This window comes from Vanessa atalanta, chromosome 19, assembly GCF_905147765.1.
Source record: "Vanessa atalanta chromosome 19, ilVanAtal1.2, whole genome shotgun sequence".
Classification (NCBI taxonomy): Eukaryota; Metazoa; Arthropoda; class Insecta; order Lepidoptera; family Nymphalidae; genus Vanessa; species Vanessa atalanta.
Window position 1 is genome coordinate 4,950,556 of NC_061889.1, and position 27,830 is coordinate 4,978,385.

The window sequence follows — 27,830 nt, forward strand, 5'->3', positions numbered from 1 at the left end:
CTATTTATTACCCTAGTTTTTAACATTAATTTAACACTAACTTTATTCATCAACATATACATAGATTCAGGTCACGTCGTAGGTATCGTGATAAAAGACAGATTAAAACATATAAATAATGTAAACCCGAAAAAAGTTTTTTTTCTAAACACATTTTTCGTTATTACATTAACGGTTACTTGCTAAAAAATAAATTAACAATTTAGGTTATACATAAAATCATTTTAGTAATGAGAGTAATGATGTTAAATCTGTCCTAGTATCGCAATTAGTGAAAAGCAGCTAGAGGTGCCACACCTTTCACCACTCCCCCAAGGGGTTGCTTGTGAACGACCGCGTTGAAACCATTGTGCGGGTCAGCGGTGTACTCGACAATACGACGGGTGCCATCAGGATCGACGAGAGAATAAAAACCTTGGACCACGTCACCGGAACGTGTTTCATGCTGACTTTTCGAATCACCTAATAACAAAAAAATAATTAAAAAAAACTACCTTCCATATAATGATTATTATTAAATAATTATTTTATAGACAACTATACCAGTCAGAGCATCCTGTATGTCATACGCGTAGGAATACTGAGGATTAGGGTCATAATCCTCAACCGGTGCAGCCACCTTAGCCACAGCATACGGAGCTAATGCTGGCCGTGCAACTGCTAGAGGGGCAGCCAATCCGTACGGTCTAACGTAGCCTATTGGCGAGGGCGCTAGAAGACCAGCGTACGCGCTAGATACTAATGCCGCTACTAAAATAAGAACCTGCATATAAGATAATTAAGACATTTAAAGAAACTTTATTAAATACGATTTCTTGGAATACAAAAAACAACTACATTTATATTAAGAATCACATTGGTCTTAAAATCATATAAAAATAACGACACGGAAATAAACAAAAATTCAAAATATACAAGCATTCTTACTTAATAAAATATGCTGATAATTTATATTTACATTAAGTTTATATACAATATTAAAATTATGTAACGTAATACCTTCATCTTGGAGTTCAGTAGGCTCGTACAAACTAAAAGCCTGTGACTGCCAAGGGTTGGACCTACTCCTTATATACCATAACTGTTGTATCATAATTGGCTTAGAAAAGGGCGTATTATAAACCTACATTGAATATTATTGCTTGCATTATTAATACACCTTTCAAACAATGTATTAAAACACAATTTCAAACACATAGGCTAACCTACTTGTATATGTAAATGAAAATATCTAGGTTACTCATAAAATTGAAACAAAACATGAAACGAATTTAGATATTCAACTGACTTTATTTGATGATTTCATTTATTATTTTGAAAATAAATTATTGATATCATGGGTATAAAGTTAAAACTTTTGGTATCCATCATTATCATAGGAACCTTTTATAATTATGAGTTAGTTGACTATACCTGTTTCATTTGGGAAAAGGGAATCTACAACCCAAGTCGGTGGTTGCTCTACATTCAATTTAATGCAGTAACATGAATATTCAAAGGTGTTTTCAAGAGCTTATTTAAATAATAATAAGATGTTTCCTTCGTGTAGTTTAATTATTTTGTCAATTTAGTTAAAAAGTTTTTTTTACTGCAATATAATAATTGATATATCATCGTTAGGATAACTGTACTGGCGTAAAACCTTCATCTTACCCGTGTGAAAATGGAACAGCTACTTATTTTTATATATTTCGCAGCAGTTAAAGTTCCTTTTCATAACATTTAAATCTGTATTATTGCATAAGGAATGAGCCATCACATTACTATTCAATCCAGAGCCGTCTCAAGCTGTGTTGGGGCCTTTGGGCACCCATGAATTTGGGGCCCTTTTGCTGGATATTTTTTGGTTTAATTTAGTAAATTGTTGGTTCTTCGGGGCCCTCTCAGGATGAGGACCCTGGGCACGTGCCCCATGTGCCCTATGGTAAAGACGGTAATAATTCAATCTATATATATTAAAAGTACCATAACAATGCAGTTCACGATATATTTAAGTCAAGACTACGACGCCTGACAAATTATTAACAGCAATTTATCATAATTTGCTTATTTTAAAACAATACCCAAAATCTATTTATTTCGATTAAAATATTTTGATAATAAATTTCACTGTACCCATTATGTTTAAACGAAATTTATATAAAAAAAAACTTTCATTTAATTCTTTCTTATAAAAATAAAGATAGCGGAAAAATTATTAAGTTTAATATATTTCGGTTCTGAATCAAGTGTTTTGAACACAAATTATAATCAAGGGTGTCTCTTCAAAGCGCGTGGTCATAGTCTAGTCGTGGGATATTCACAGGTGTTACTGTATACTGTATACTTATAATTTTTTTTCCATAATTCTAATTATTATGACGTGATAATATCTTTAAATAAATTGCTCTATGAAGAAAAATAATAAATAAACTATATTCAAAACATTATGTTATAATTACAAGACACTACAAAACAACTAAGTTTTTGGGTCACAGCTGCGAGTTATCAAGTGCGTGTGTGGTTGGTCGTGTTGCACATTAGATAATTCATAATGCCCTGCCCTTATATGACCTGATTCATTAATAACATTTGCATTTTGTTGTCTACGTTTAGAAAATATGGTCAAAATATAATAATAATATTAATAACCCCCCCAGGGGATCACCTTGGCGCGGTGGGGGGGCTTACGGGTACATGGCACTAGTTATTTGGTTTTAACATCTTACCAACAAATTATTTACACCTACCTAAACTAACGATCCCAAACCCATCTTATGGAGAAAATAATGGAAAGTCGAAATAAGATATATAGTTTACGGCCGCTGCCCGGGGGTCGCCGGGGCACATCTAGAGCTAACGCTGGATGTCACAGCATGCGAACCGTTGGCGACGGGGGACTGAGCAGGCGGGTTCCCCTCGAAAAATTGACTACAGCCGAACGATCATCCTCACCATCATCTAATTCATCCTCAGAGCACTCACTCTTTTCTAACATACCATCTCCTTCTTCCACTCATAGCCTTTTCCGTTCACTGAATTCATCACCATCATCCTTATATTCATTAAGGTCAACAAGGTCAACAGCTGTTGTGCAGAAGGCACTCGCCATCAACCCTGTACCCACTGCTGACCTCCCACGTGTGCGAAAAAAATGGACTGATGATATGAACCGATTCATATGGCGCACATACCTTATAATAACTAAGTGTGAGACAACACATATGAATTCATATTTAGAGTCGCTACATAAAGAGTTCGATTGCAAATTCCCCGAAATGCAGGCCAGTCGACAACGATTAGGAGATCAAAGAAGGGCAATCTTAAGAAGAAAACTTCTATCACAAAGTACACTTGATGATATACGCGATGAAGTAAAACAACAAATACAGACAGATTCACATATCATTCACAATCATTCAGAAGCCCATCAAACAAACAGTCTTATGCATCTGACACCGACTTTAACGCAAAATAAACCCACAAATAGTAGAATGAAATGGTCAGACGCAATTAACGATGAAATTATTAGATGTTATTTTATAGTAACTGAGTTAGAAACAAATAAAACTGCGTACCGGAAAAAATTGCATGAGCTATTTATAGAAAAACATCCACATTTGTCACATATTACAGAACAGAGAATTGCTGATCAAAGAAGACTATTATTCAATAATAAAATAAACATAAATAAGTTACATAGATTAAAAAGAGAAGTAGAACAAAAATTATCTGAATTAAATATACACCCTCAACTTCAGACTCCGGGAAAAAATATAACAATAGAAAATTTTGATAATAACAAGCCAAAAATTGCCACGGATACCTCAAACTCGCTTACACAAATACGACCACAAACACAAATTCAAACATTGATTACAGATATAGATCCTGAAAACCATCTACTACAGAAAATTAAAATAGAGTTTAGTAATGCGATAGCACAGTTTAGTGACACAAACCCAGAGACAAGACCATACATACCAAAACAAAAATCATCTCGTAAATTTTCTCAAATTGTCTATTACCTAAATAACACAGTAGTACCGAAACATTTAAATCACGACCAAAATTTCAACACACTCCATACAATAATCTATTCAGCAGCGTATACAGCAGCTGCCTGTAATGGCACTAGATTTTTTGCAGCAGAGTATACGGTAAGAAATAGTCGCAATAGGAAACCTACATGGCAAAAGAGGATTGAGAATAAAATAGAAAAATATAGGCTAGAAATAGGTAGGCTTACACAATACATTGCAGGAAATAGAAGTCACAAAATACTAAAAACTGTTGATGAAATAAAAATAAAATACAAAACTCATTCACGGCATGAAGAACCTAATACAGAGCCCCAACACTTTCTTGACACACTGAAACAGAAGTTGAATGCAGCTTCGAATAGATTAAAAAGATATTTAAATTGCACAAAACGTAAACAACAGAATTTAACCTTTATAAATAACGAAAAACAGTTTTACAGAACTATGAATACTAATCATGAAGACAATACTACTCAGAACTCCAACACTCCATCACCTCAAGACCTACAGCAATTTTGGGCAAGTATATGGGAAAACCCAGTACAACATAACACTAATGCCGACTGGCTCCTAAAATCAGCAGACACAGGACACATTACCGCAATGGATTTTGAAAATATTTCCATAGACATCTTCATTCAAATTATAAAACGCACACACAATTGGAAAGCACCTGGGACTGATAACATTCACAATTATTGGTACAAAAAACTCACATGCGTACATCCATTCATTCACAGCCACATAAATCAATTTATTCATTCACCACACACTATGCCAAAATTCATATCTCACGGAATCACTTACATGCTCTCGAAAGGTGCAGATTCCAAAAATCCAGCTAATTACCGACCTATTACATGTCTTCAAACTATATACAAAATTATAACAGGATGTATTAGCCACTTAATTTATACACACATTGATCACCATAACATACTAGCAGAGCAACAAAAAGGATGCAGGAAAAATAGTCAAGGATGTAAGGAACAGTTAACAATAGACGCAATAGTAATGAAACAAGCACTCACAAAAAAATTAAACATTCACACTATGTACATAGATTACAAAAAAGCTTTCGATTCAGTCCCTCACAGTTGGTTACTTTACATACTACAACGCTACAAAATTCACCCTAATTTAATAACATTTTTACGTGTTACCATGCTTCATTGGCAGACAAAGCTAAAATTAATACAAAATAATACATCACTTACTACTGAAACAATTAAAATCCAACGAGGTATCTTCCAGGGAGACTCGCTCAGTCCGTTATGGTTTTGTATTGCACTGAATCCTTTGTCAGAGTTACTTAATAAAACTGAAATGGGACTTCAACTAAAACATAACGACTCGCATCATACCCTTTCACATCTACTTTATATGGACGATATTAAAATATATGCAAAAAACAATGCGGAACTTACAAAACTAGCTGACATCACACAATCATTCTCGACAGACATCCAAATGCAGTTTGGGGTAAACAAATGCAAAATACACTCAATTATTAAGGGGAAATCACAAACAAATTCTTACGTACTTGACACTGGTGAACAAATAGAACACATGAATGAACACAACACTTATAAATATTTAGGATTTCACCAGTCAAAACAAATAGAGCAGAAACAAACTAAGTTAGATTTGATCAAGACATTTAAAATTCGGCTTAACCAGATTTTAAGGACCCAACTCAACTCACGTAATACTGTGAAAGCTATAAATACCTACGCAATCCCGGTCCTCGCATACTCTTTTGGGATCATAACCTGGTCTCAAACAGATTTACTAAAACTACAGCGTATGATAAACACACACATGTCTAGTCATAGAAAACGTCATCCCAGGTCATGCATACAACGCTTAACACTACCTCGTCAGGATGGAGGACAGGGTTTAATTGATATAAAAAATCTACATAATACATTAACGAACAAACTGCGTAATTATTTTTATTCTAAGGCTGATCACTCACAACTCCACAAGCACGCAATCGAAATTGACAAAAAATTAACGCCTCTTAATCTAAGCAATAGAAGTATTCAAGCAAAATTAATTACTAGACAACAAAAAATAGATTTGTGGTCCCAAAAGTCTCTACACGGTAGACATTTAGCCGATCTTGGCCAGTCACACGTCGACAAAGATGCGTCGAACGAATGGTTACGGAGAGGTGAGCTCTTTCCAGAAACAGAGGCTTTCATGATCGCCATTCAGGATCAAGTAATAGACACTCGCAATTACCAAAAGCACATCATCCGCTTACCTAACTTACCAACTGATTTATGTAGACGATGCCATAGTAGTTCTGAAACCATTCAACACATCACCGGGGCTTGCAAATCCATAGTCCAAACTGATTACAAACATAGACACGATCAAGTTGCAGCAATTATCCACCAGAACCTAGCTCATGCTTATTCATTACTAACCAAAAAGGTGGCCTATTACAAATATACACCTGACACAGTATTAGAAAACAGCACATTTAAATTATATTGGGACCGAACTATAATAACAGATAAGACAATACATTATAATAGACCGGACATTACAGTAATAGATAAAAATAAAAATATAGTATTTATTATAGACATAGCAGTATGCAACACACATAATCTTCTTAATACATACACTGAAAAGATTTCAAAATACGTAGAACTGGCAACCGAAATAAAAAGGCAATGGCAAGTAGATAATGTAAAAATCTTGCCCATTGTAATATCTACAACGGGTGTTATCCCAAAAACCCTTTCGACTAACCTAAACGCACTGCAAATGCCCGCATCCACCATTACACTTATTCAGAAAGCAGTTATTCTCAACACTTGCCGTCTCACACGTAAATTCCTGTCATCATCATAGGCTTAACCCTACAAAGACTGATACACTTGGCTTAGGCTCGTGTATCTGTTTTATTACCTCTTCAAAAGGGAGAAAAAAAAGAGAAAGAAAAATAATATTAATAATAACATTTTACAATAAAACTCAAAAGGTTATAATAATGGGATAAACATAATCAAACTTCTCGTAAGTTATAAAATAATTTAAAAACACTAAAAATCATGTTCATTTTTATTTTTATTAGTTGCAGTTCGTATCACATATCAGAAACTGATTTATAAATCGAAGGATAACGGTAGGAATATATCAAATCATTAAAAAGTAATAAATGCCTAATAACTCTGTCACAATAATTAATATATAGCGATTAAATAGTCAAGCAACACCTATAGACTAATAGTGATAGCAATTCCGATATTAAACTTAATAATACTAATAAAAAGAACTTATTATAAAATTAAAAGTAGTATGAATATCTTTATATATGTACATTTTTAGATCCATAATATAATTAAATTAAGTGCCATCTACCGGTGAACTTAGGTATAATGTTTTGGATTACAAATATATTATAATATTTATAAAATAAAATATTTCTCAAAAAAAACAAGTATACATAAAAATAATGTAAGCTGATTTTTTATTAATTTATGTACAGTGCTACATAATAAAATATATCCTGGCAACACATCTATTTTGTATTTATGAAAACGTCATTTCGTATTACTTTTTGTAATGAATGCAATATCCTAGCAAACACTGTTCTTTGTTATGTGTAATAAACATAAAAGGTTTAAAGGGTGTTGAGTAAGTGTTTTTTAAAAATGGCAGACTTTGATGCTATATATCCAGATGAGACAGAGCCCGAGGAAAATATAGAAGAGACTCATGTGACATTAGTGCCTGACCCTATCGTCGTCCGAGGAGCTGGTAACATGACAGTGTAGGTTTCATTTTATCAGCTGTTTACCTTCCACTTCAACACAGGACTATTTACCTTATACACAGCTAATATTATTAAATACTAACATTTCAGCTAGATTATAATTCTATTTTTGGTTCTTTGTTATAAGATTGTTTCATTGAACACTTTTTGGACGAGGACATTGACCAGACGCCAAATTTTAATTGTGCTTATTGATAAAGAGTAATAGCATTTAATTAATATTTTTATCAATGTTGTCACAAATAGCATTTGCAAATAAATATAAATATTAACTTAAACCAAGCAGGTGAACAGTAAAAGTGGGTTTTTCCACCTATTAATGAAACAAAAAACATAGTGAAAGTTAACACAAAACAAGAATTTGAAATGTAGTTTTTTATATATTATTTAAATAATAGCCATCTGAATGACATTTGACCTTTGCATCTTTACATCATATATCTTAATATTTTGTAAACAAGAAGTACATACAGAACTAAAGATCATTAAAGTAATGTGTAAACATATTCTTAATGATTAATTTCATCAAAAAAAAAAACAAATAATTATCATTACAAATTTATTTTTATAAAGACTAACAAAGTAGATCATGGCCTGCGATGTGGTGATAAAACAGCAAAAAAATGTAAACTATTACAACACAACTAAAATGAATATAATAAACACAGTCTAAATTATTATTACTTTATCATTTCATTTAAAATGTATTATTATTCTCAAATGTATAAGTAAAATTGTTTTTTAAATAAGTGCAACAAAGCTTATTGTTTTAACAATAACACATTTTATTTAAAAGGAAAACCTATTTTAACTCCTACCTATAATATATAAATAATATATATATAAATGTTCAATTTATGCAATTAATTGTAATTATTATATAATTTATTATTTCTTCATGTTTTCTATTTCAAGCCTTTTGTTTATTTTATAAGAATATAGTTTATCTTATAGTTATATTAAATTATTTGTTTACCACAAATTAAGGCATTGATTTGTTATACGTACAATATAAAGTGATAACAATTTATGGCATTCTGTTTTTTATTTTTTATTAAATGCTTAAATGATGAGTGTATTGTTTTCAGGATTTTTCTTTGTATATAATTCTCTCTGTTTCACAATAACTTTTGAATTTTAAACTTTTAAAGATTTGGTCTGTAAATAAAGATATTGGTATAAAATGTAAATTTATAGATTTAAGGTAGCAGTCTTAAAATGGTTTAGTTTAAAATTATTATTACATTATTTTCCTTTTACTATCATTCATCAAAATGGTATAATTGCAAAATATGGAAAATACAGACAAATTTGTAAGCAATTTTAACTACATTATAAGGTACTGTATTGAGTCATAGTATATTATTTGTTCAACAATAATATAACTTTGAACAAAGTACTTAATCACGCCTTATCAGAGTCACTTATAACTTATGGTTTATTAAAATAGCTGTTATAAGTAAACAGCCAAGGACATACATAATATTTTCTATTCAAACAGGATAAAAGCCATTTGTCAATGTCCTTATATACAGATATACATTATAAAATCTGAAAGTAGACCATATTGTTACTTTTAAACTCTAGTGAAAATTGTTTTCAATTTCAGGTTTGGCTTGAGCAACCGATTCAACGGGGAATTTCCTTCTGGGCTGCAGTCACGTGTAGCACCGGAAGAGTACCAAGCGACAGTAGCCCGTATAAATAGTGTACTGAAGAAAACATTACCTGTAAATGTCAAGTGGCTTTTCTGTGGCTGTGTCTGTTGCTGCTGTACACTAGGATGCTCTCTTTGGCCTGTAATTTGTCTGAGTAAACGGGTGAGTAAAAACTACTTATCAAAATTAAAAACACATTTCTTTGAAGGATAATTCACTATTGAAAATATAATTTTATATACTATGAGAACTTATAAAATGATGAATTCTAATATGTAATAGAATTATGAGTTGAATTTGAAATCTTTACCTTTTATCTGCTTTGATCAAATTACAATCAAAAAATAAAATGTTTTTTGTGTTTAGACGCAACATTCACTGAACAAACTTCTGGAATGGGAAAATAGTCGTCTATATAATAAACTGGGCCTCCGCTGGCGTCTCACGAAACAACATTGCGACTCATCCTCTATGATGGAATATGTGCTTCTAATAGAATTTATACCCAAAATTCCAATATACAGGCCGGATTAAATTACAATGGCTACACAGCTTGTAAATATAAACCTTATGTTGAAAAAATATGACTCTCAACACTTGATGATTGTGTATTCAAATATCATCCCGAGCTATATGAATATATACAGTGCTTTACAGTAACATGCTGTATAGTGTAAATAATATTATCATCTAATAAGTGGTTATATGCTTTTTGTGTATAGATGTCATTATTAAATTTGCAAGCTTCAGTTGCTTTCAAAAGCCATGTTATCTTAATGTGTAATATAACTTTAAGGTTTCTCAGAAACAAATAAAATATAAGGTTATAAGACCTACTATATTAAGCATATGAGGCTAGAAAAATCACACACACTTTATCCCAATTTGCAATTGAAGCTAATACTTTCGCACAAACAAACATTGCTTCAGATATTTAATTATCTGATAGCTTATGTTAGAGCAATCGTATATATTGATTACGTTATGTATCGAATTTAATAAATTTACTTAAATCCTATGATATGAAAGTCATTCAAAGAATTTATGTACCTATAGAAAAAATTTAACTTTTTTTTTCAAATCCGAATTTTCACGAACAATATTTTGTTTAACAACAGAAAACACAAAAGTAATAGTTGTGTATTTTATGTACCTGAATGTAAGTAGACATGGATGTCCATAAGGTAGGAAAAATTGATCTAGAGATATACGGAGGGATTTGTTTTACAAAATCAGTTAGGGGATATTTCGGGACTGTGTTATTAGACAAGTAATTGTTTATAATAGATATGTTAGACGTATTTGCCCTCTTTTCTCTTTTCAACAAGTTGTGGAGGTTTTTGTATAAAATAATGTAATCTCTGTATTTGAAAAAACTTTAAAAACGTCATATGTATCACAATTTTGGGATGTTGTCTTGCCACCGAAATGTTTTATTAAACAACGGTTGAAAAGCGAACAGGGTATATTGACATTAAGTTGTAATGTAAGCTAATGTAAATATTTTAAGTACCTATAATATAGATTATTTTTGTTCAAATAATAAATCTCACTATGTGATGATATACTTGTTTTATTACAATCGTACTAAATCATAAGAACTTTGATTATTAAGTATGTTCGCAATATTTAAAAGTTATCCTTGTTTACTTTGAATAATAGTGGAAGATTTCATTGGATTCATGCAATATGTACTACATTTAACATAAACAAAAGAGGTATTTAATATGTAAGTAAAGTATTTTGAAAATAGAATGAACTGTACTAGATTTAATAGGATAAAAATAGTAGACACTGCCATGTTATAGTTTTTAATAGTAATATTATGTAAATATATAAAAGTATGATGTTGAATATTTTATCTTGGACATTTTTTATGCTTCAACATACCCATAACAGACAAAATTATAGGAGTAGTACCAATTACTAAGTGGTCACCACCGCCCAATGACAATGACGTTGTAAGAAAAATAAACCATTCCTTACATCACCAATGCGCCACTAACCTTGGGAATTAAGATGTCCTTTGTGCCTGTAGTTGCACTGGCTCAGTCACCCTTCAAACCGGAACAACAAGACTGAGTACTGCTGTTTGGCCGTAGAATATCTGATGATTGGTAGTACCCAAACGGGCTTGCACACAGCCCTACCACCAAGTGAACAACTTTGCTAAAATTGTTGTTTAGCATCAGCCTATACAAGAAAACATGACTTTTATTAATAGACTATTCCATATTTCAAAAAATCCAACATTAATTTGGGTATATATATATATAATGTTGGATTGGACGAAGAAAATATTTTAAGGTCAAATAAGCAATTACCACATTAAAAGAACGACTAAATAAATATTCAATGGATTCATGTCCCATCAAATGATAAGTAACTATGATAGGAGAAGGTGGATTTGTACTTAATAGCAAACGTGTGATCTTTCGATTAATAATAATTAATATTATTAGATCGATAAATCTCATTTCTAGCGTTAGCGAAGACAAACAGAGTAAACCCTGTTTGTCTTCCTAATAAAGTCTTATTAGATTTATAATGCATATTAGCATTAAAGTTCTATATTATTTCTTATTTTTATAATTAAATAATATAATACGACACTACGTCATTACTCTTGCTTTCTCTAGACATTTAAAATATAAATATGTCTACAGGTTTATTAGAAGAATCATTATACTTCAAGGCACCAAACGGCATGAAAATAAGATATGATAGTTAATTCAAAGAAACTGCGTTAAAAATGAAAAGAAATAATAATTGTTATTAAATTTTATTATAAATAAAATTAATATAGTATATATACATTAATTTCGTTAAAAATACTTAAGGCACTTAACATTATGGTCCCACCAAAATAAAAACTACTTAAAAAAATAAATGACACGAAAGAAACTTATTAAAAAACAAATGTTCATATAATTTGATGAGATTATTCCGTAAACTTATAAATAACCTTGCCTTTGGCCGTACATTTTTCATTAATTAAAGCAAACAAAGTAAAAAATATATATACACAGTATTATATCTATTTGTCTCGATTTTATACATATTATGTTTTATTAAGAATATAGACATTTATACATACATATTTTTTATACAACTGAAGAAATACAATAACAACTAAATTTTAACATATTTTATACTAATTCCGGGGTCCTGTTAAGCAATATACAGCGCTTTGGCCCACTGTTCATCGACAGCCTTGTATAATTCGGTCCTGTAAACATTCTTTGTTGTTTCATCTTGTTTTAAACGTATTGTGCTATTAAAGTATATAAAATAATCACTGAAAAATTTTAATAACATAAAAGAATTACAAAAGACTTTAAGGGATCTGAGGAATCATAGATTTGTTTAAAGTATCCATAATATTAAAAAATCCTATGTACAAAGTAACCCACACTTTGTAATCAAAGTATATGGATACAAATAATAACGTAAATTATTACAAAAAAATAAACTATACACTTTTAAAATTCAGATCGATCGAACATTTTACACAACCATAACAAACAATTAACACATTATACAGATAACATATATACATTTAGTCAATTATTTGAAACTTTTATTTTTGTCTATACCTAATACAATTTCATGATGCAATTGTTTTAATTAAGGTCAGACATTAGTGTTTCTAATTCAGGATCCTGTTCATTGTTTTAATGACAAAAAGTGAGTGTTCAGTTTATTTGAAGAAATAATTTATTGCATTTATTATACGCCTACCTATATACCGCCAATATAATTTACATTATTGCACTCGGAGTGGTACGACAGGTAAGAAATACAATTATTAAATTATACGTTATAAATTATCATTTTACGTAGAACCGAATTAGAACTCCGAATTAGAAGCCTTTATCTTAAATAACTCAGATTATATATAGAACAAAAGGCTTATGTAAGGATTAGATAAGGAGCGCGTAGAACATTATAGTGAAGCAACAAAGGCGAATGGAAATTCTCAGGTGTGTGGTGTATTCAAAATTTGTTAATACGTCAATAATTAAACTGACAGCTTTTTGATTTGAAAAAAGGCGTCGATCGCAATGACGGAATTCGCAGTCGCTTTTGATTTTGTTATAACTTTTGTTGCTTCACTGTAATGTTCTGCGCGCTCCATCTGTCTTTAGTTCTGTAATCTGAAAAATTGATGTTACAAAAAATACGAAACATTTAAAGAATCAGTCTTCGTAATGTTTCCACTACTCATATCACATGTTATAATTGAATTTTAATATTTAATGGACAATTTTATGGCTTTCTTTAGTAATAATTACTATTAGACAAGAGTACGTACATACTTAATATAATTGATTGCAATAACATGAAATAACTGATGTTAATAATTGAGAAGACATAGATTATACAAAACATTTGACTAACACATTTGGACGTAGTTGGCGGGAAACTGTCCCTGTATGCCGTTGCAGTCGCCGAAAAACCATTCTTCGCTTATTTTCGAGAGGATCGTGATTTTATCGCCTACATTAAACCTAAGATCGCCTGATTGCACTGGATCGAAGTCGTATAGGGCTATCGCTTCACCGATGTTCGATGGCATATCGTTTGACAGCGGAACCTTGATCTCTACATAATTGGACGGGAACAAACCTTCGGAACCACCGCGCAATCGTCCGTACAACCATTCGTCGTTCACTCGTCTTATTAGAGTTATCTTTGAGTTTGCCTGTAAATAATTAAATTGTTGATTTTATTTATTTGAAAAAAATAACAACATTATATAATATGTATATTTACGTAAAATTACAATTTTCTTCTCATAAGAAATCAGTTCTTAATTACTCTTAATATTTACGAAAAACATTTAAGTCACTTATAGTTATCGCAAAAAAGTAGAACAAATAATTTTATCACATTATAAACAGACACACAGTTGTTAAGCAAAATATCATTTCAAACGTTTATTTATATATTATTTTATTTTAATTGTTTATGCATTTTTTTCGTATAAACTTATAGATATGTGGTCCAAAGCCAATCCTAGAATTATTGTTTATTATTGAGGAAGACATATAGAGATCATAAACAAGTAATTAAAACTTATATATTAAAATTCACAAAGCCAAATAATTCCCCACATATTATCACAAACCTAAGCAGACGTAACTGTTACTATGATTAATAATTATCTAAATCAGTAGTCTATCAATATCATCAATCCAAAAAGGCTAGGCACATTTAAACTTGTAAGTATCATGCTCGTTTGTTTAAATTATTCGATTGCCTTGTAGTCTGACCATAAGAAATATATACATTGACACCACGAATCAAAATAATCTGTAAGGACAAAGTAAAGGATACATTCAAATTTTTATTCAATGACGGCCTTAAATATACGTCGTTTATAAGAATCTTATTTATGGAACATAAACATTCCTAGTAAAAAAAAAAAAAGAAACCTATGATTGCTAGTTAGGCTTTTTTGTATAATAATAATTGCAGTTGAGAAATAAAAACGTTACTACGAAACCGATGATTGCGAGTTCAAAGTTCAATGATTTTTCGTGTACTTAGTTGCTATGTCTTTCCTCATTAGCTTTCGTGCTCGGCGGTAAAGAAACCTACATGCCAGAAATGACGACACATTTCAGTATCTACTAATCCGCATTGGAGCAGATTGGTCAAATTAACTCAAAAACCTTCTCAGCGCAACATTATCAGACCGTTGTTTTCCTTTTTCATGTACTCTACATTGCAAAAATAGAATTGGGTCGGGTTGTCGCGAGATCAACAAATCCAGGATACGACGGAAATAATTATTTGTCATACAATTATAATTGTTTGATCAGATCAATATTCATATTTAACTTGGTATTACGAAATAAATTTATTAAAAAGTTCGTTTTGCTATCATGTTTTCATCGAAAGTACTTAGTTACTTTCCAACTGAATGAATATTCCTCTTTTATCACAGCTTATAGATTTATTTTGTTTATATGTTTTGTTTTTGAGATAAGGCCATTACGTAAACATATTACGAGAGTTCAGTATGTCAACTACTTACGTCGGTTTCTTTTTCAGGCTAAGGTAGATAGTAGGTACGTATAACAGTGTTGTAATTTGTAGTCAAATTTATCTATATTTCGTAATGTTATTGTCAGAACGTCTCTACCCTCAACACAAAGTTTTTCCTGTAATATTCATCTATACATATAATAAACACATTAATATTTTCTCAAATGACATAAGATAGATAGAGAAAAAGCCCTTTTGTATTTTCCACATTTCCTATACTGAGAAAATACGGAAAAAAATCGCGACAGACCTTTCATCAATAAACCAACCTCTCTTATGCTTCTTATAAAATAAATCTTTGTTACGACATCATAAATGATAGTAATTATCTCGAATGATTCATTTTATATCTATATAGAGTAGATAAATAGGTAGCTATTATTAGTAATACCGCTATTATCAAATGATAAAACGCAACTCAGCTGTTTACGTACGAAGTCTTAAAATAAACAAAGACTTTATGCTGACTTATTTTTTATCTGTGTAGATTAAATAATGTAACAGCAACAACAATGTTTTATTTATACCAGTTGATGTCTGCAAAATGCAAACTTTTAGACTATTAAATAGTCTACGCGAAAAAATATTATCAAAGTAAAATATACTTTCACTAACTTTTCAAGTTTTATTTAATCAGAATCTAATTAATATATAAGCTATTATTTCGAATTAATAACTCATATTATTTAATAATTAATTGCTTCAACATTTCAGAGAGATGTGTGGCTTTATTAACATTGATAATAATATAATAAAAGATTATTGTTTTGAGATTAGAGACCAGTGTAGGATTGAAGTTTGTATCAATGTTATAATGGCCATTCTAGAAAAAAAAAATTATAAAAAAATCACAAAAAATATCAAGCTGGATGTCACGATATCGAGTTCCTGTCCGATACCAACACGCGCAATGGAAATTATTTATCATTCATGATATAGTAATGTTTGCAAATCGACTACATTGGCAGTACAAACATAAAATAATAAAAATGCTTAGTAAACAAGAGCAGGAATATAATAACGTACGTCACGCGACCACACATGTTCCCTGACGTAAATATTTTACGCAGAAACAATATCAATGCCACGTATTTGCTAAACAACACTATGTTAATTCTTTTGAAAGACATTTTTTTTTTTTATTAGGTGTCACATTATATTTTATCTTACTTTACATAACAATATCAAGTATACCTAACTCCGAGATACTTATACGAAATAATTAGAGCCCTGTGCATTCCCCCCGTTCGGGTAGGGTACCAGTTATTTGAATAACAATATTTTATAAAAATACTATTTACCTATCTCGGCTTCGCACGAATTAAGGACTAATGAATCTATCGTAACGCATATCGTAAAGCATCTATTTGTTTCCGACAGCTGCAACAATCGTCATCACCGTATAGCTTTTGTTATAATTAAAAAAAAAACCTAAACGAATACACGCAAACTTTCATCGACGACTTCAGATATACAGACAGACGTGGCGGGTTGTCTTTAGTTTTATAGTCATAGTGCCAGTATTATAAACAAGCTCAAGAAATCGTTGGTAGCACATCTTCAAATACAGAAATAGTTTCACAGGTATTAGTGACAATGCCAACGACGATAACGGTTAGCAATTACCATAATATATGATGGCTTTTGTTTACGTACGTTCACTGTCAATTGAAAAACCAAACCATTGCCTACAACTTTATATACGTAGATATTTTTCAGTTTAAAGTAAAAACGAATGAAGCGCCACCTATTTACATAATGCACTTATTTTTCACGAATTCGCGGGCGTGCGAAAGTCACCAAAATGTTATCGCAGTCGGATGTATACATATAAACAAAGAGTGATATTATATATATTATTATATAGTGTGTTTATGGTAAATAAATTATCATGGACTTTGGCTACTATAATCTTTGCAGTAACTCACTTTAGAGGCATTGCAGCGCCTCGATATCATCAATTAAAAAAAAACAGAAGTAAATAAACTCAAGCAGGACGTCTGTCAGGTTTTTTATGTAAATGTGCATATTATAAAATCTAATAGCGCATGTCATCATTGCAGGAACAAATCATTCAATGAAGTATCATAATTGTTGAATAAACGTTAACAACTTTGTCCGTGAACGTCGAGGTAAATTTAGATGACACTGCTAAGGTTTGAACGTGTGCATTGTAAAACTAGGTAATACTTTATAACGAGGACTAACACGCGATATACTTAAACGAATTAACCTTTATGTTTATAGGATTAATTATTAACTATATAAATACTTTCATACGTTTAAATTATAGCGGAAACGAATACAGTTAACAGGAAGTGGAAATATAAAATAGTATAAAATTATACACTAGTTTCCGCCCGCGTATGAGAGAGGGTGTGGTTTTCAAGTGTTAGGTACCATATGTTCTTTTCTCCACACTTGTCAACCGATATGCAATTTCATGTTCATCGGTTGAGTAGTTAACACGTCACACAAAATGTCGCATTTAGGTATTATATTAGTTATTTTAGTTAGGATGTTACAATAAAAATAATAAACCAATTTGAAAAACCATTGCCTTTAAACTAACCAATTCTAGGTCTAACCAATTGTGATCAAATGTTGATTAATTATTTAAAAAAAAAAAGTTAAAAAAAAAACTATTTTAACTAATTTTAAACACATACCGAGACGATCTACCCGTTTATAAGGTGCAAATTGTCCCTGAACTTGTACAATGCTATGTAAAGATACAAAAAACTTGCATAACGTTCTAAAAATAGACAATATTCTTGGCCTAAAGCCACGTTGGAGAAAACAAACAATTTTAACCTATTTAGAAGTAGATATAGATTTATCTCACGATAATAATATATAAGAGATTTATCGAAATGTTGTTATGTTATAAAACATATAACAATAATAATACTTATCTCGAAACGGTCAAGTACCTTACATCAATGAGATATATTTTAACGTGCATAATGCAATTAAACGAACAATCAGTCGTTAATACCGGAGGGTTACGGGTCGAGCCTTTATTGCTTGTATTGAAGACACTTTAAATCGTTAATATCTAAATTAATTTTGTCCTGGTTACCCGTTACGAGGAACGTTATAAACGAGTCTGAATTGCTTTATTATGACGTATTCGTTTAATAAACATATTTTATCTAGAATAAAGACAAATCTGAAGTCACTTGACTCGCAGCGACTCTGTGACGTTTTTTTTTTTCATAAATATTTATCGTTTTTTATAACTTATGGAAAATGTATTCCATGATTTACATTTACCCATGAATGTTGGAAACGGATTTCGTAAACACGATACGAAACATACGATAATAAAGTTTAGACACAGTCACGTCAAATCAAGAACGTTAAGTCAGATTTTGTATCTTATTAGTTCACTGTAAAGTTTATTTTCATTTAAACATCACAATTTAATAGCTAGTCTCGGTAAATGTTCGTATATATTACTATTCCATTAATGGAATATGCCTTGATATTACTTTATTGACGGTATTATTAAGAGCAGAACTATCAGTAACAATAGAAAATTATCCCTAATGAAAAACTACTTGTATAATTTTCCTGATTTTCATTAATTTTTGTACTTTGTTTAATGGCTTCCCAATCATCAATTACTCTACCGCCATCCATCTTTTTGTATTGCTTCAAGAGATACAATCTCTTTAAAGGGTGGGTGAGATAGTGTAATTACAGGCTGTAGGGGAATAACAATCGTAATGGCCATAAACATAGCGCGCATTAACTGCCATCAGGTAGTAATCAGGTTTGAACTCATTTGCCCGTATGTAGTCTTAGCTATACTAATATTAATGCAAAACTAACTCTGTCTGTCTGTTGCTCTTCAAGCTCGCCAAACCGCTGAACTGAATTTGATGAAACTTAGTAGTAATTTGACGTAAGCTTGAACTCCAAGAAAGGACATAAGCTACTTTTTAAACCCTAACACCCAGTAAACCACCGATAAAATGAGAGTTATAAATAATTTCAAAGAAAACTTACAGAAAAACATAAATCTTCTTGGTGGTCGGTGAAGTAATCGAACAGCGCAATAGCGTAAGGTTCTTCTTCCTCATCAGATACTTCAGGTGAATCCAGTACCTGAATGTCTTCCGGCCACACTACTGGTAAATCATCATCGATGATCGGTGGAGGTGGGGGTGGAGGAATAGTTGGCATGGGGGGAGTGGGTTCTCTTTCTGGAGATTCTTCATGGTCCCAATTTAATTGCTTCGTGTCCTGTAATAAAGCACATATTATGATAAATAAATATAATTAAAGCAAATAAGTTAAATGGCATTTTCTGTCGTTCAAATAATATTCGCATATTTTTCATTGTTATAAAATATTGCCAATAAATATTCAAACTAGTCATAGCTATGAATAAATAATGCCGTAGTAAACTTTCGTTATTTATTAGAGCACAATAAACTCAACTTTTGCATTTCAATATACAAAATTGTAAAACGCTAAATAGCACTAAAGTGTTAACAATAATGAATCTACAAAACAGTGTAGGTATAGGCAAATAATGAACTGCATTTTTTTGTTCTTTTAGTCATAAGTTCTGTGTCATTCTGTTCAAAATTTATGCAATAATTCAGTTTTGATCATATCTAGGTTATACTTAATCTTGTAGAGGTACCTGGCATTAATATCTATGTATGAATATTCATTGCAAAGTATGATTAAATAACAATCATGCAAACTATCAGCTAAAGTATTGTTATTATTTTTTTAATCTTAGTTGTTAAACTATGTTAAACTTTTATATATATATTAATAATTTACTGTAACATAAAAACCGCAAATAAGTACTTTTGTATGTATTTTTTATATTATTTTTTCAAAATTATATGTACCGTACAAACATAACATAAGTAATAGTAGATGTATATAGATAAACTAAGTACACCACTATTTAATGTTCAAAAGTAAAGCTTAGGTCAGTGGCCTTATGCCTGCTAGAATCTTGGCTTCCAGCAATTGTGGCTTAACCCCTATATGATATAATTCAATTGTAAAATCTGACATAACTTACGTTTCCAATTACATTATTTAGGTATAGTCATAAGAATTTATATATTACATTACTGTGCTTTAAATTTTTACTCATAATATTACGAAATGTCTTAGCTAGTGTCAACTATGCATATTTAATAAAATTTAGGTCACATGAATTATTATTTAATTGCAATAAATGCTTATACATACATTTTAATTATAAATCTCTCAAGAAACTTCAATGTTTGCAACATTTCAAGCAAAAGTACCTATACCTAATTTCCATTTCATGGTGTCAATTGGGTCTTGTTGAAATAATCGTAATTAAAAAATTGCAAATTTAATTTGAGTTTCTAAGTATTATAACTACCAGCTGCTTTGCATGCTCGCTTTACACCTCCGTCGCCATAGGTTACAGACATTAAAGCATTATCTTAAAATCTATGTCAAAGTCAAAAATCTTTAGTCAATATAGAAGTGTTTACACTTGCTTATTGATTATCAAAAATTTACCATATCTATAAAACCTTTCTTAAATCAAACTGGTAAATACAAAGATTAACACATTCAAAGAAGTAAATTAATCAGAATTGTATTATTATCAAAACTATTGATTCAATTGGTAAAAGTTAACAGGAACATTCAATACATGTAATATTGTAATATTCCATGTATTGAATATATATGTGGACATACAAGAATTTTTTCATTGTATTAATGAATTAATATGTTTTTTGTCAATCAAGTGATTTTTGATTATCAGAGCTTGAACCAGGAAAGATAATATGATTAAATATCCAGTTTATCAATATACAAATTACTGTCCAATGACTCAACACTTGTAAAATATTTGATGTGATTTGGTTTACAATAATAATGAGAACAATTTTTTTAAAACATTTTACACTTATGTAAATTGTAACGGTACCATTATTGCAAGGCTGTTTAAATCTATCTCTTAGCATTCCATAATTTTAAAATATCATTAAAAAGTTTAAAAGAAAAAGTAATTACTTACCACATTACCCACAAAGCCATTGCTAATTTTTTGAATTGGAGTTGTGGTGTTTATATTCATTGAGGTCATTTGAAAACTACTTCCAAATGTACTTTTCAATAAAGCTGAATTATCTGGTGGCTTTGGTCTTGCCGGCTTAGCACGAATTATTGTGGGTCCTTTCAATTGTGAAACTGAGTATTGGCTGCTAGCATTGCTTAAAGTATCAAAAGAATCAGAATAAAATAATGACTTATTTACTGGTGGAGGTTTATTAACAAGTGGAGCCGAAAATGGATCTAAAGTCGAAAAATCATCCAGTGTATCCTCTTTATTCAATGGTTTTCTAGAATGCAGGAACAGATCAAAGTCATCTTCAAAACCACTTTCAGCTTGAGAGGCATTTCCACCACTAAGCGCATTGTGATGATTTGTTGATGTTGTAGCATCTGATCCGAAACTGTCTACACTTACACCATCACTGCTAGACCTTGTTGTAAAAGTAGGTGAGCTGGGTGGTGATGAAAGGTCTATCAGTGTCCCCGTTTGCACATTTGCCTTATCACATTTGGGAAATATTTTTGTAGTGTCCACTTCACTATTAAAATTTGTAAAACTGTTATGTTGGTTGTTTGCACTGGGATTATTCACTGTATTTTTACCTTTTCGAGACAAAAGTGTTGAAAGGACTGTTGGTCTACGAATAAAGTGTGTAGGTTTAGCTGAGATGTCTGGCTGTTTTGATACACTTGGCGGTGGTGGTCGTGGTGGAGGCTTCTTCTTTTGAGTACATGGAACTGGTTCAAATACATCTGCACCAAAGGGATGATCATTCCAATTTGTTACAGGTGAATACCTGTTTACTGCAATATTTGGTACAGCAGGAGCTGGTCTTGCAGGGCCCTTCATACCTGTCCAAATTAAATATTAAATGAAATAAGAAAATATTTAAAATTAATAAAATCAGTCAAATAAGCTTTACGTTGAAACAATTATTTGTAATTAAATGCTTTTAAATTAACATGATCTAACCTTTAACAAATTTGTAATTTTAAATGATATTAAAAAAAAAAACCTTTTTCTAGAAATAAAAATGTATTTCACATTATACTATGACAATTGACAATTCTAATTAGATGCTTCAATGACAAAAATCAGTACGATACTGTCGCTGCTCACAGCTGATAGTGAACCACATATAATAACGGATGTAGCTCTAAACATGATAAGCAATTGATAACATTGATATCCACCCACCCAGGAGTGTAACGCGCAGACTGTGGTTTACGCAGTATCATATAGGTGCCAGGTACGGGAGAGCACGGCCTTGATAAAGTTCGTCTTACGTATAGCTATATTATTCACATGAAATAGACACAGACGAAATACTATAATGTAGATCCCAATATCAAGGTAAATATTAAACTCTTTAATATTTTATGCATTAGTACATACCCTGTTTAAATAGATCCATTGCCAAACAGATTCGCGGATGTAGTGTCAAAACAATCAACACAGCTCAATAACTGCAGCGTGAAGATACATATATGAGTTCAATTTATTTTAACGTTATAATAGCCAAAAATGGCTTTCAGTGATTTTAGGTCATTTCCCTCGCGTTAAATAAATAATTTTAACGTAAACAGTTACTTATGCTGCGTAGAAAACCGTTTGGCCACAGAGTAGATGAATGAATCACTCAAAATTCTCGTTATGTACATGAATTGAAGTTGAAGAATGCTGAGCTAATATGAATTCTGACACTTGACGTATGCCAGCTGATATTAGAGAAAAAAGTCAATTGTCAAATTAACTACATAGAATATTAAATACTCATCATTGCCTCGACTTGTAAAAAAAATAATTATAAATTAATTGTAATAATGTAATAGTAATAATACATATTCTTATTAAATAACCATTTTACGGGTTTTATCATACAAAGAATCATGTCTACACGTATACAGATTTCATAATTTAAGTGAAGAGTTTCGAAAAACTAAGTAAGGACAAATTAGAACCAAAAAAACTACAGTTCCTATTTGTACAAACTCTGTTTAATTTCATTATCTAATAAATTCAAAGAAAATAGAAATTATACAATTCAAAGAAATAACCACATTATTGTTGCTGTGTCTCGAGACGGAAAATAAGAAAGTAATAAGAATTTCTTATCAAAAAATTCTCAATTTTAACCTGAAGTTTGGAATTTGACAATATAAAACATAGTTGTTATAATATATTCTTTGCAGAGTGGTTACCAGGTTACACATCCGTGCTTTGAAAGGCACGTATTAATTCTTGCTGCTGAACCTGAATTATCGGAGAAAGAGAAAGGAGAGTTGTACGCAGGCCTACGTGTGCTTCGAAATGGGCATGTGCATTATAACATTCCGTCGTCATTTAGTTATTTTTTTACAACAAACATTAAAATAAAGTAACGCATACAACAATAATACAATAACATTTAGGTTCTCCTAGCCTTCGTGAATGAATAGATCTATATTTCATTTTTGTCACATTTTATTAAATACGGTACACAATACAGAACTATACACTGAAAGGCACGTTGTCATCTATTTTTCACAATATTTCCATCACGTAACATGTAACAACGTATATGGTGCAAGGACGTTATAATATATGCTTACTTCAAATGATTACACGTTTCACAGCTACTTTGTAATTATTAACAACTATCGCTTTGAAGTTTGAACTCTGACTGTAAAGATAGGGTACATTTACTCAATGAATTTAATACTTACATGATTAATAATAAATCTTAAAAAATAATAATTAAGCCATAGCCAAGAAAATACTTTAAAGCTGATAATTAAGATTTTTAATAAGACTATTTCTACGTTTTTTGACAATTGACACTGTAGCTTCGGAACGTCACTGATATGACAATTATTGTTAAAATCTTAGATTTTGGAATGGAAGAACTTGTAATTGTGCACCAGCTATATCTATACAAAACTAAATTATTAATAGAAATACTTTAACTAAAGAACATATTAATGTTGGACGTTAATTTTCTGATTTGATATGCGAAGTTGTTTTAGTGAGAGTACTAAAATACTATGTATCTTATGGATGTTTCTAATTTATTTATATTCCTAATAATTAAAAACCAATAAAATGTGTGACCATTCGATACTGCATATGCCTTTAGATGTTTTGATAAACATATTGAAATTATTAAAAACATCAGACCTCCGGAATCTGATGCTAACATGCAAAACTATGAAAAATTTAATCATTAATGAGGGTACATTATGGAGATTGATATGTCGCAAGAGACTTGTTTTAATGAACAGTAAAAGGTATCTATGTATGTAGCAGGAGAACCTTGTATGCATTAAATGTTTCAAAATAATTTGGAGATCATATACCGTGTTATTTTTTTAAAAATAATTTTGTTATATTTTTCATAGTGAGCTGAATACTTCATGGTATAAAAGATGTAAAATATCACATAACTGGTGCAAAGGAATATACACAAATAAGGTAAACATTTTTCAATCACTATGATGATTTTTTAAAAAAACAATGATTACCTTTTTTTTTAAATTACAGGTTGTTATCCAACACAGAACTAACTACATGCCTTGGCTGCAGTTTTGTGATTCTGAGAGATTGTACCTATCAGTAGGTTCAGATCTAAAGTGTTATGTAATAGATAAGAAAGGTGTAGCTCATGCTAAGACTATATGGTCACTAGAAGTTCCAATCATTAAGAGAATGGATATTCGTACCAATGATATTTCAAGATTCATAGTTAAAGGCAATTTAATTGTATGCGGTAATAGGTAAGACTTTGATAGAAGTAGAACTAAACTGATCAAGTTTATTTCTACTTTATTAGATTCAAAAATATACATAAATAACATAAGCATATACCAATTATATAAGAATTGTTGAAATATCATTAGTTTTTTCTTAATTCATTAATTTGGCCATGGCATGCATGTAATATTCACAAAAAACATATTTGGCAAAAATTACTATTTCCTTAATACTTATTATAACATGTTTGAATTCATCAGAGATGGATGTACAGCAATATACCAATTTGATGATAATAGAAAATTGCCCAATTTGTTATATTTTATCAAAGATTGCCATCAAGAAGGAGAGGTAGAAGTATCTGCTGTTGAAAAAATTGATAATAATGTGGTAACAGTTTCAAATAGTAGTCCAAATGTAAAATTCTGGCAATGGACATGTGATAAAAATGATCTCACAGTGAAATCATACAAAATGGATGATTCTCAAGTATATTGTAAGTTCAATTTCAATCTTATTTATTTTTACTTAGTATTAGATTAACTTAAATACTGTTCAAATAATAATACAATTTATAATGCAGAATTCATGTTTATCATTATTATTTCCTTTATTAAATATGGTATTTAATAAATCTGTAATTATTCGACTTTCTTCTTATAAGAATTATTTATATTCAAGTTCCAATATATCATCCAATTTATATTTATTTGCCATCTTTACTCTTAATCATTGTGTGCACACTGTGTCACCTTGTAAGATAAGTTTCACTCACTCATACTAATGCACACTCATAATAATTTAACATGAAAGGGTGCATCTTCATAAGCCTAATGATAAAAGAACAGGCATCTATTTACCAACTATGTACATATATATTGGTTATAAACTTAATAGATTTTTGTATTAAAAATTTATTTTGTAAAATTTTGGGCCAGGTTATAAAATATAGTAAACTTAATTGGAATACATTTTAGGCAAACAAGAAATTCAATTACAAAATGAAATTGGCTGTAGATGCGTGACTGCCAACAAAGGAGAGGACAAATTGGCTATCGGTCTCAATGGAAATAGTAAGCCCCTTTTACTTGATGTCAATACGTAGGTTGACTTCTGACTTTAATAATATAAGTATATTACATATTATGTTCAAACTGTGTATTAGTTATAAACCGAAAAATGTCTTATTAAAATCAATTCTTAATATACGCTGAATAATATTAAATATCTCCAAATTTATAAATATGGTATTAATGGGTCTAAGGACAGATTTTTTAATCAACAACCTTTTATCAGAAGAATTCGTTTGTTCTTAGAATTTTTTTGTATAGAACAATAACATTCAAAATAACAACTATGTTCTTCTGATAAATTAAAAGACATTTGAAAAATTTATCTGTATTCATTTAGTATAAAGTACATAGATGAACTCGCCTCAGATTATTTTTTATTTACTTTTATGTGCCGTGCGCGATGCGCTCTGTCTGCCTTTTGTTTTAAAATACGAGGAACTCGCGTAAATCGAATACGGGAATCGCGTACGTATGAAACAATAACTGAATTTTTCAGCAACAATCTCTTAATATGGAGTGTGTCGACGAGAAATGTTAAAGAAGTAGTGCGTGATGTACAATGGCATGATGAGAATTGTATAGCTTTTGTTACGCATTCAGGAAATCTGCAGATTATTGACATGAGAACTTCGAATGTGGTATTTTATTTTCGTAATATATTTTATTATCACATTTGATAAGTAATGCCCGATGTTGTTGGATCATCAATAATTTAATTATTATAATTTTTTTTACAGGTTTTTAAAACAACAGATCCGTTCCAATCATCTCTATATTGTTTAAAAACTGATTCCAATCACGCAATGTTAGTTGGCTCGTCAGAATATTCGCGGTGTGTTCTTTTTGACACACGGACCACGCGACACGTACAAGTAAGTTTATAATGGAGGAATTAACATTTTAAAATGTGTTTTCTGTATTTGTAGAAATCATAGTCGGCTTAATCTTCTAATCTACCAACCAGCACTGACGCAAAGTGGTAGAAGTAACTCTATCAATAAAACAGTTTCCTCGATAGGTGAGACCTTTGCCAAGCAAACGGTTCATGACGATTACGTTGTTTTATTTTTATAGATGTTTAAAAAAATATGAGCAACTGATATATTGGACTTTTTTGTTTTAGATGTATTTCACTCAGAAAAAGTCGTCTCCGGTGTACAGTCTAGATTTCGATTCAACAAAACTACTAGCCGCAGCAGATCGTGGAGTGGCCGCTTTAAATTTCAATGTCAGTGCGTCCAAAATTCAAGCACGGGATTACTCTCAGACTTTTGAATATGTAATAAGATAGATTGTGTAAATAAATATTTTTTTAGTAAAATATATATTTTATAATTTTGATAAAATCATTTTCTATGTATTAACTTGTGTAAATTATTTTATATATATATAACGTCGTAGGATATAACGCGTGGGGCAAGTCGCTGT

General features: G+C 30.7%; 4 protein-coding genes across 6 annotated transcripts; 2 read left to right on the forward strand and 2 right to left on the reverse strand.

Annotated features, from left to right (window-relative positions):
- Nucleotides 1-268: 268 nt before the first annotated feature.
- LOC125071380 (larval cuticle protein A2B-like) lies at nucleotides 269-769 on the reverse strand. Its single transcript, XM_047681598.1, has 2 exons — nucleotides 544-769; nucleotides 269-462 (listed from the first exon to the last, which is right to left on the reverse strand). Exons 1-2 carry the CDS (start codon nucleotides 767-769, stop codon nucleotides 269-271), a joined length of 420 nt encoding a protein of 139 aa, XP_047537554.1.
- A 6,811-nt stretch (nucleotides 770-7,580) lies between these two features.
- Nucleotides 7,581-11,036, forward strand: LOC125071489 (cysteine-rich hydrophobic domain-containing protein 2). Its single transcript, XM_047681758.1, has 3 exons — nucleotides 7,581-7,812; nucleotides 9,425-9,635; nucleotides 9,840-11,036. The coding sequence occupies exons 1-3, from the start codon at nucleotides 7,694-7,696 to the stop codon at nucleotides 10,005-10,007; spliced, it is 498 nt and encodes a 165-aa protein (XP_047537714.1). The 5' UTR covers nucleotides 7,581-7,693; the 3' UTR covers nucleotides 10,008-11,036.
- Nucleotides 11,037-12,290: 1,254 nt separating this feature from the next.
- LOC125071239 (abl interactor 1) lies at nucleotides 12,291-23,271 on the reverse strand. Of its 3 annotated transcripts, none has more exons than XM_047681358.1 (4): nucleotides 22,996-23,271; nucleotides 21,562-22,451; nucleotides 19,542-19,778; nucleotides 12,291-14,178 (listed from the first exon to the last, which is right to left on the reverse strand). In XM_047681358.1, the coding sequence occupies exons 1-4, from the start codon at nucleotides 23,012-23,014 to the stop codon at nucleotides 13,870-13,872; spliced, it is 1,455 nt and encodes a 484-aa protein (XP_047537314.1). In that variant the 5' UTR covers nucleotides 23,015-23,271; the 3' UTR covers nucleotides 12,291-13,869. The 3 variants fall into 3 exon arrangements, with proteins under 3 accessions (XP_047537314.1, XP_047537313.1, XP_047537315.1); XM_047681357.1 differs by lacking the exon at nucleotides 22,996-23,271 and adding an exon at nucleotides 22,702-22,753; XM_047681359.1 differs by lacking the exon at nucleotides 22,996-23,271 and adding an exon at nucleotides 22,573-22,589.
- A 1,102-nt stretch (nucleotides 23,272-24,373) lies between these two features.
- Nucleotides 24,374-27,725, forward strand: LOC125071241 (F-box/WD repeat-containing protein 4). Its single transcript, XM_047681360.1, has 8 exons — nucleotides 24,374-24,866; nucleotides 24,978-25,050; nucleotides 25,120-25,352; nucleotides 25,590-25,825; nucleotides 26,307-26,430; nucleotides 26,899-27,040; nucleotides 27,140-27,274; nucleotides 27,526-27,725. Exons 1-8 carry the CDS (start codon nucleotides 24,682-24,684, stop codon nucleotides 27,691-27,693), a joined length of 1,296 nt encoding a protein of 431 aa, XP_047537316.1. The 5' UTR covers nucleotides 24,374-24,681; the 3' UTR covers nucleotides 27,694-27,725.
- Nucleotides 27,726-27,830: the final 105 nt, after the last annotated feature.

What these genes read in the sequence shown, in the direction of transcription:
- LOC125071380 (XM_047681598.1), bottom strand. Translation starts at nt 769, where the DNA reads ATGCAGGTTCTTATTTTAGTAGCGGCATTAGTATCTAGCGCGTACGCT. An exon ending in CATACAGGATGCTCTGACTG is followed by an intron (nt 463 to 543) that starts GTATAGTTGTCT and finishes TTTTGTTATTAG; the next exon opens with GTGATTCGAAAAGTCAGCAT.
- LOC125071489 (XM_047681758.1), top strand. Translation starts at nt 7,694, where the DNA reads ATGGCAGACTTTGATGCTATATATCCAGATGAGACAGAGCCCGAGGAA. An exon ending in GGAGCTGGTAACATGACAGT is followed by an intron (nt 7,813 to 9,424) that starts GTAGGTTTCATT and finishes TTTCAATTTCAG; the next exon opens with GTTTGGCTTGAGCAACCGAT. An exon ending in TAATTTGTCTGAGTAAACGG is followed by an intron (nt 9,636 to 9,839) that starts GTGAGTAAAAAC and finishes TTTTGTGTTTAG; the next exon opens with ACGCAACATTCACTGAACAA.
- LOC125071239 (XM_047681357.1), bottom strand. Translation starts at nt 22,738, where the DNA reads ATGTGGTTCACTATCAGCTGTGAGCAGCGACAGTATC. An exon ending in ATGGCTTTGTGGGTAATGTG is followed by an intron (nt 19,779 to 21,561) that starts GTAAGTAATTAC and finishes GCTTTATTACAG; the next exon opens with GACACGAAGCAATTAAATTG. An exon ending in AAGAAGATTTATGTTTTTCT is followed by an intron (nt 14,179 to 19,541) that starts GTAAGTTTTCTT and finishes AATTATTTACAG; the next exon opens with GCAAACTCAAAGATAACTCT.
- LOC125071241 (XM_047681360.1), top strand. Translation starts at nt 24,682, where the DNA reads ATGTGTGACCATTCGATACTGCATATGCCTTTAGATGTTTTGATAAAC. An exon ending in GTTTTAATGAACAGTAAAAG is followed by an intron (nt 24,867 to 24,977) that starts GTATCTATGTAT and finishes TATTTTTCATAG; the next exon opens with TGAGCTGAATACTTCATGGT. An exon ending in AAGGAATATACACAAATAAG is followed by an intron (nt 25,051 to 25,119) that starts GTAAACATTTTT and finishes TTTAAATTACAG; the next exon opens with GTTGTTATCCAACACAGAAC.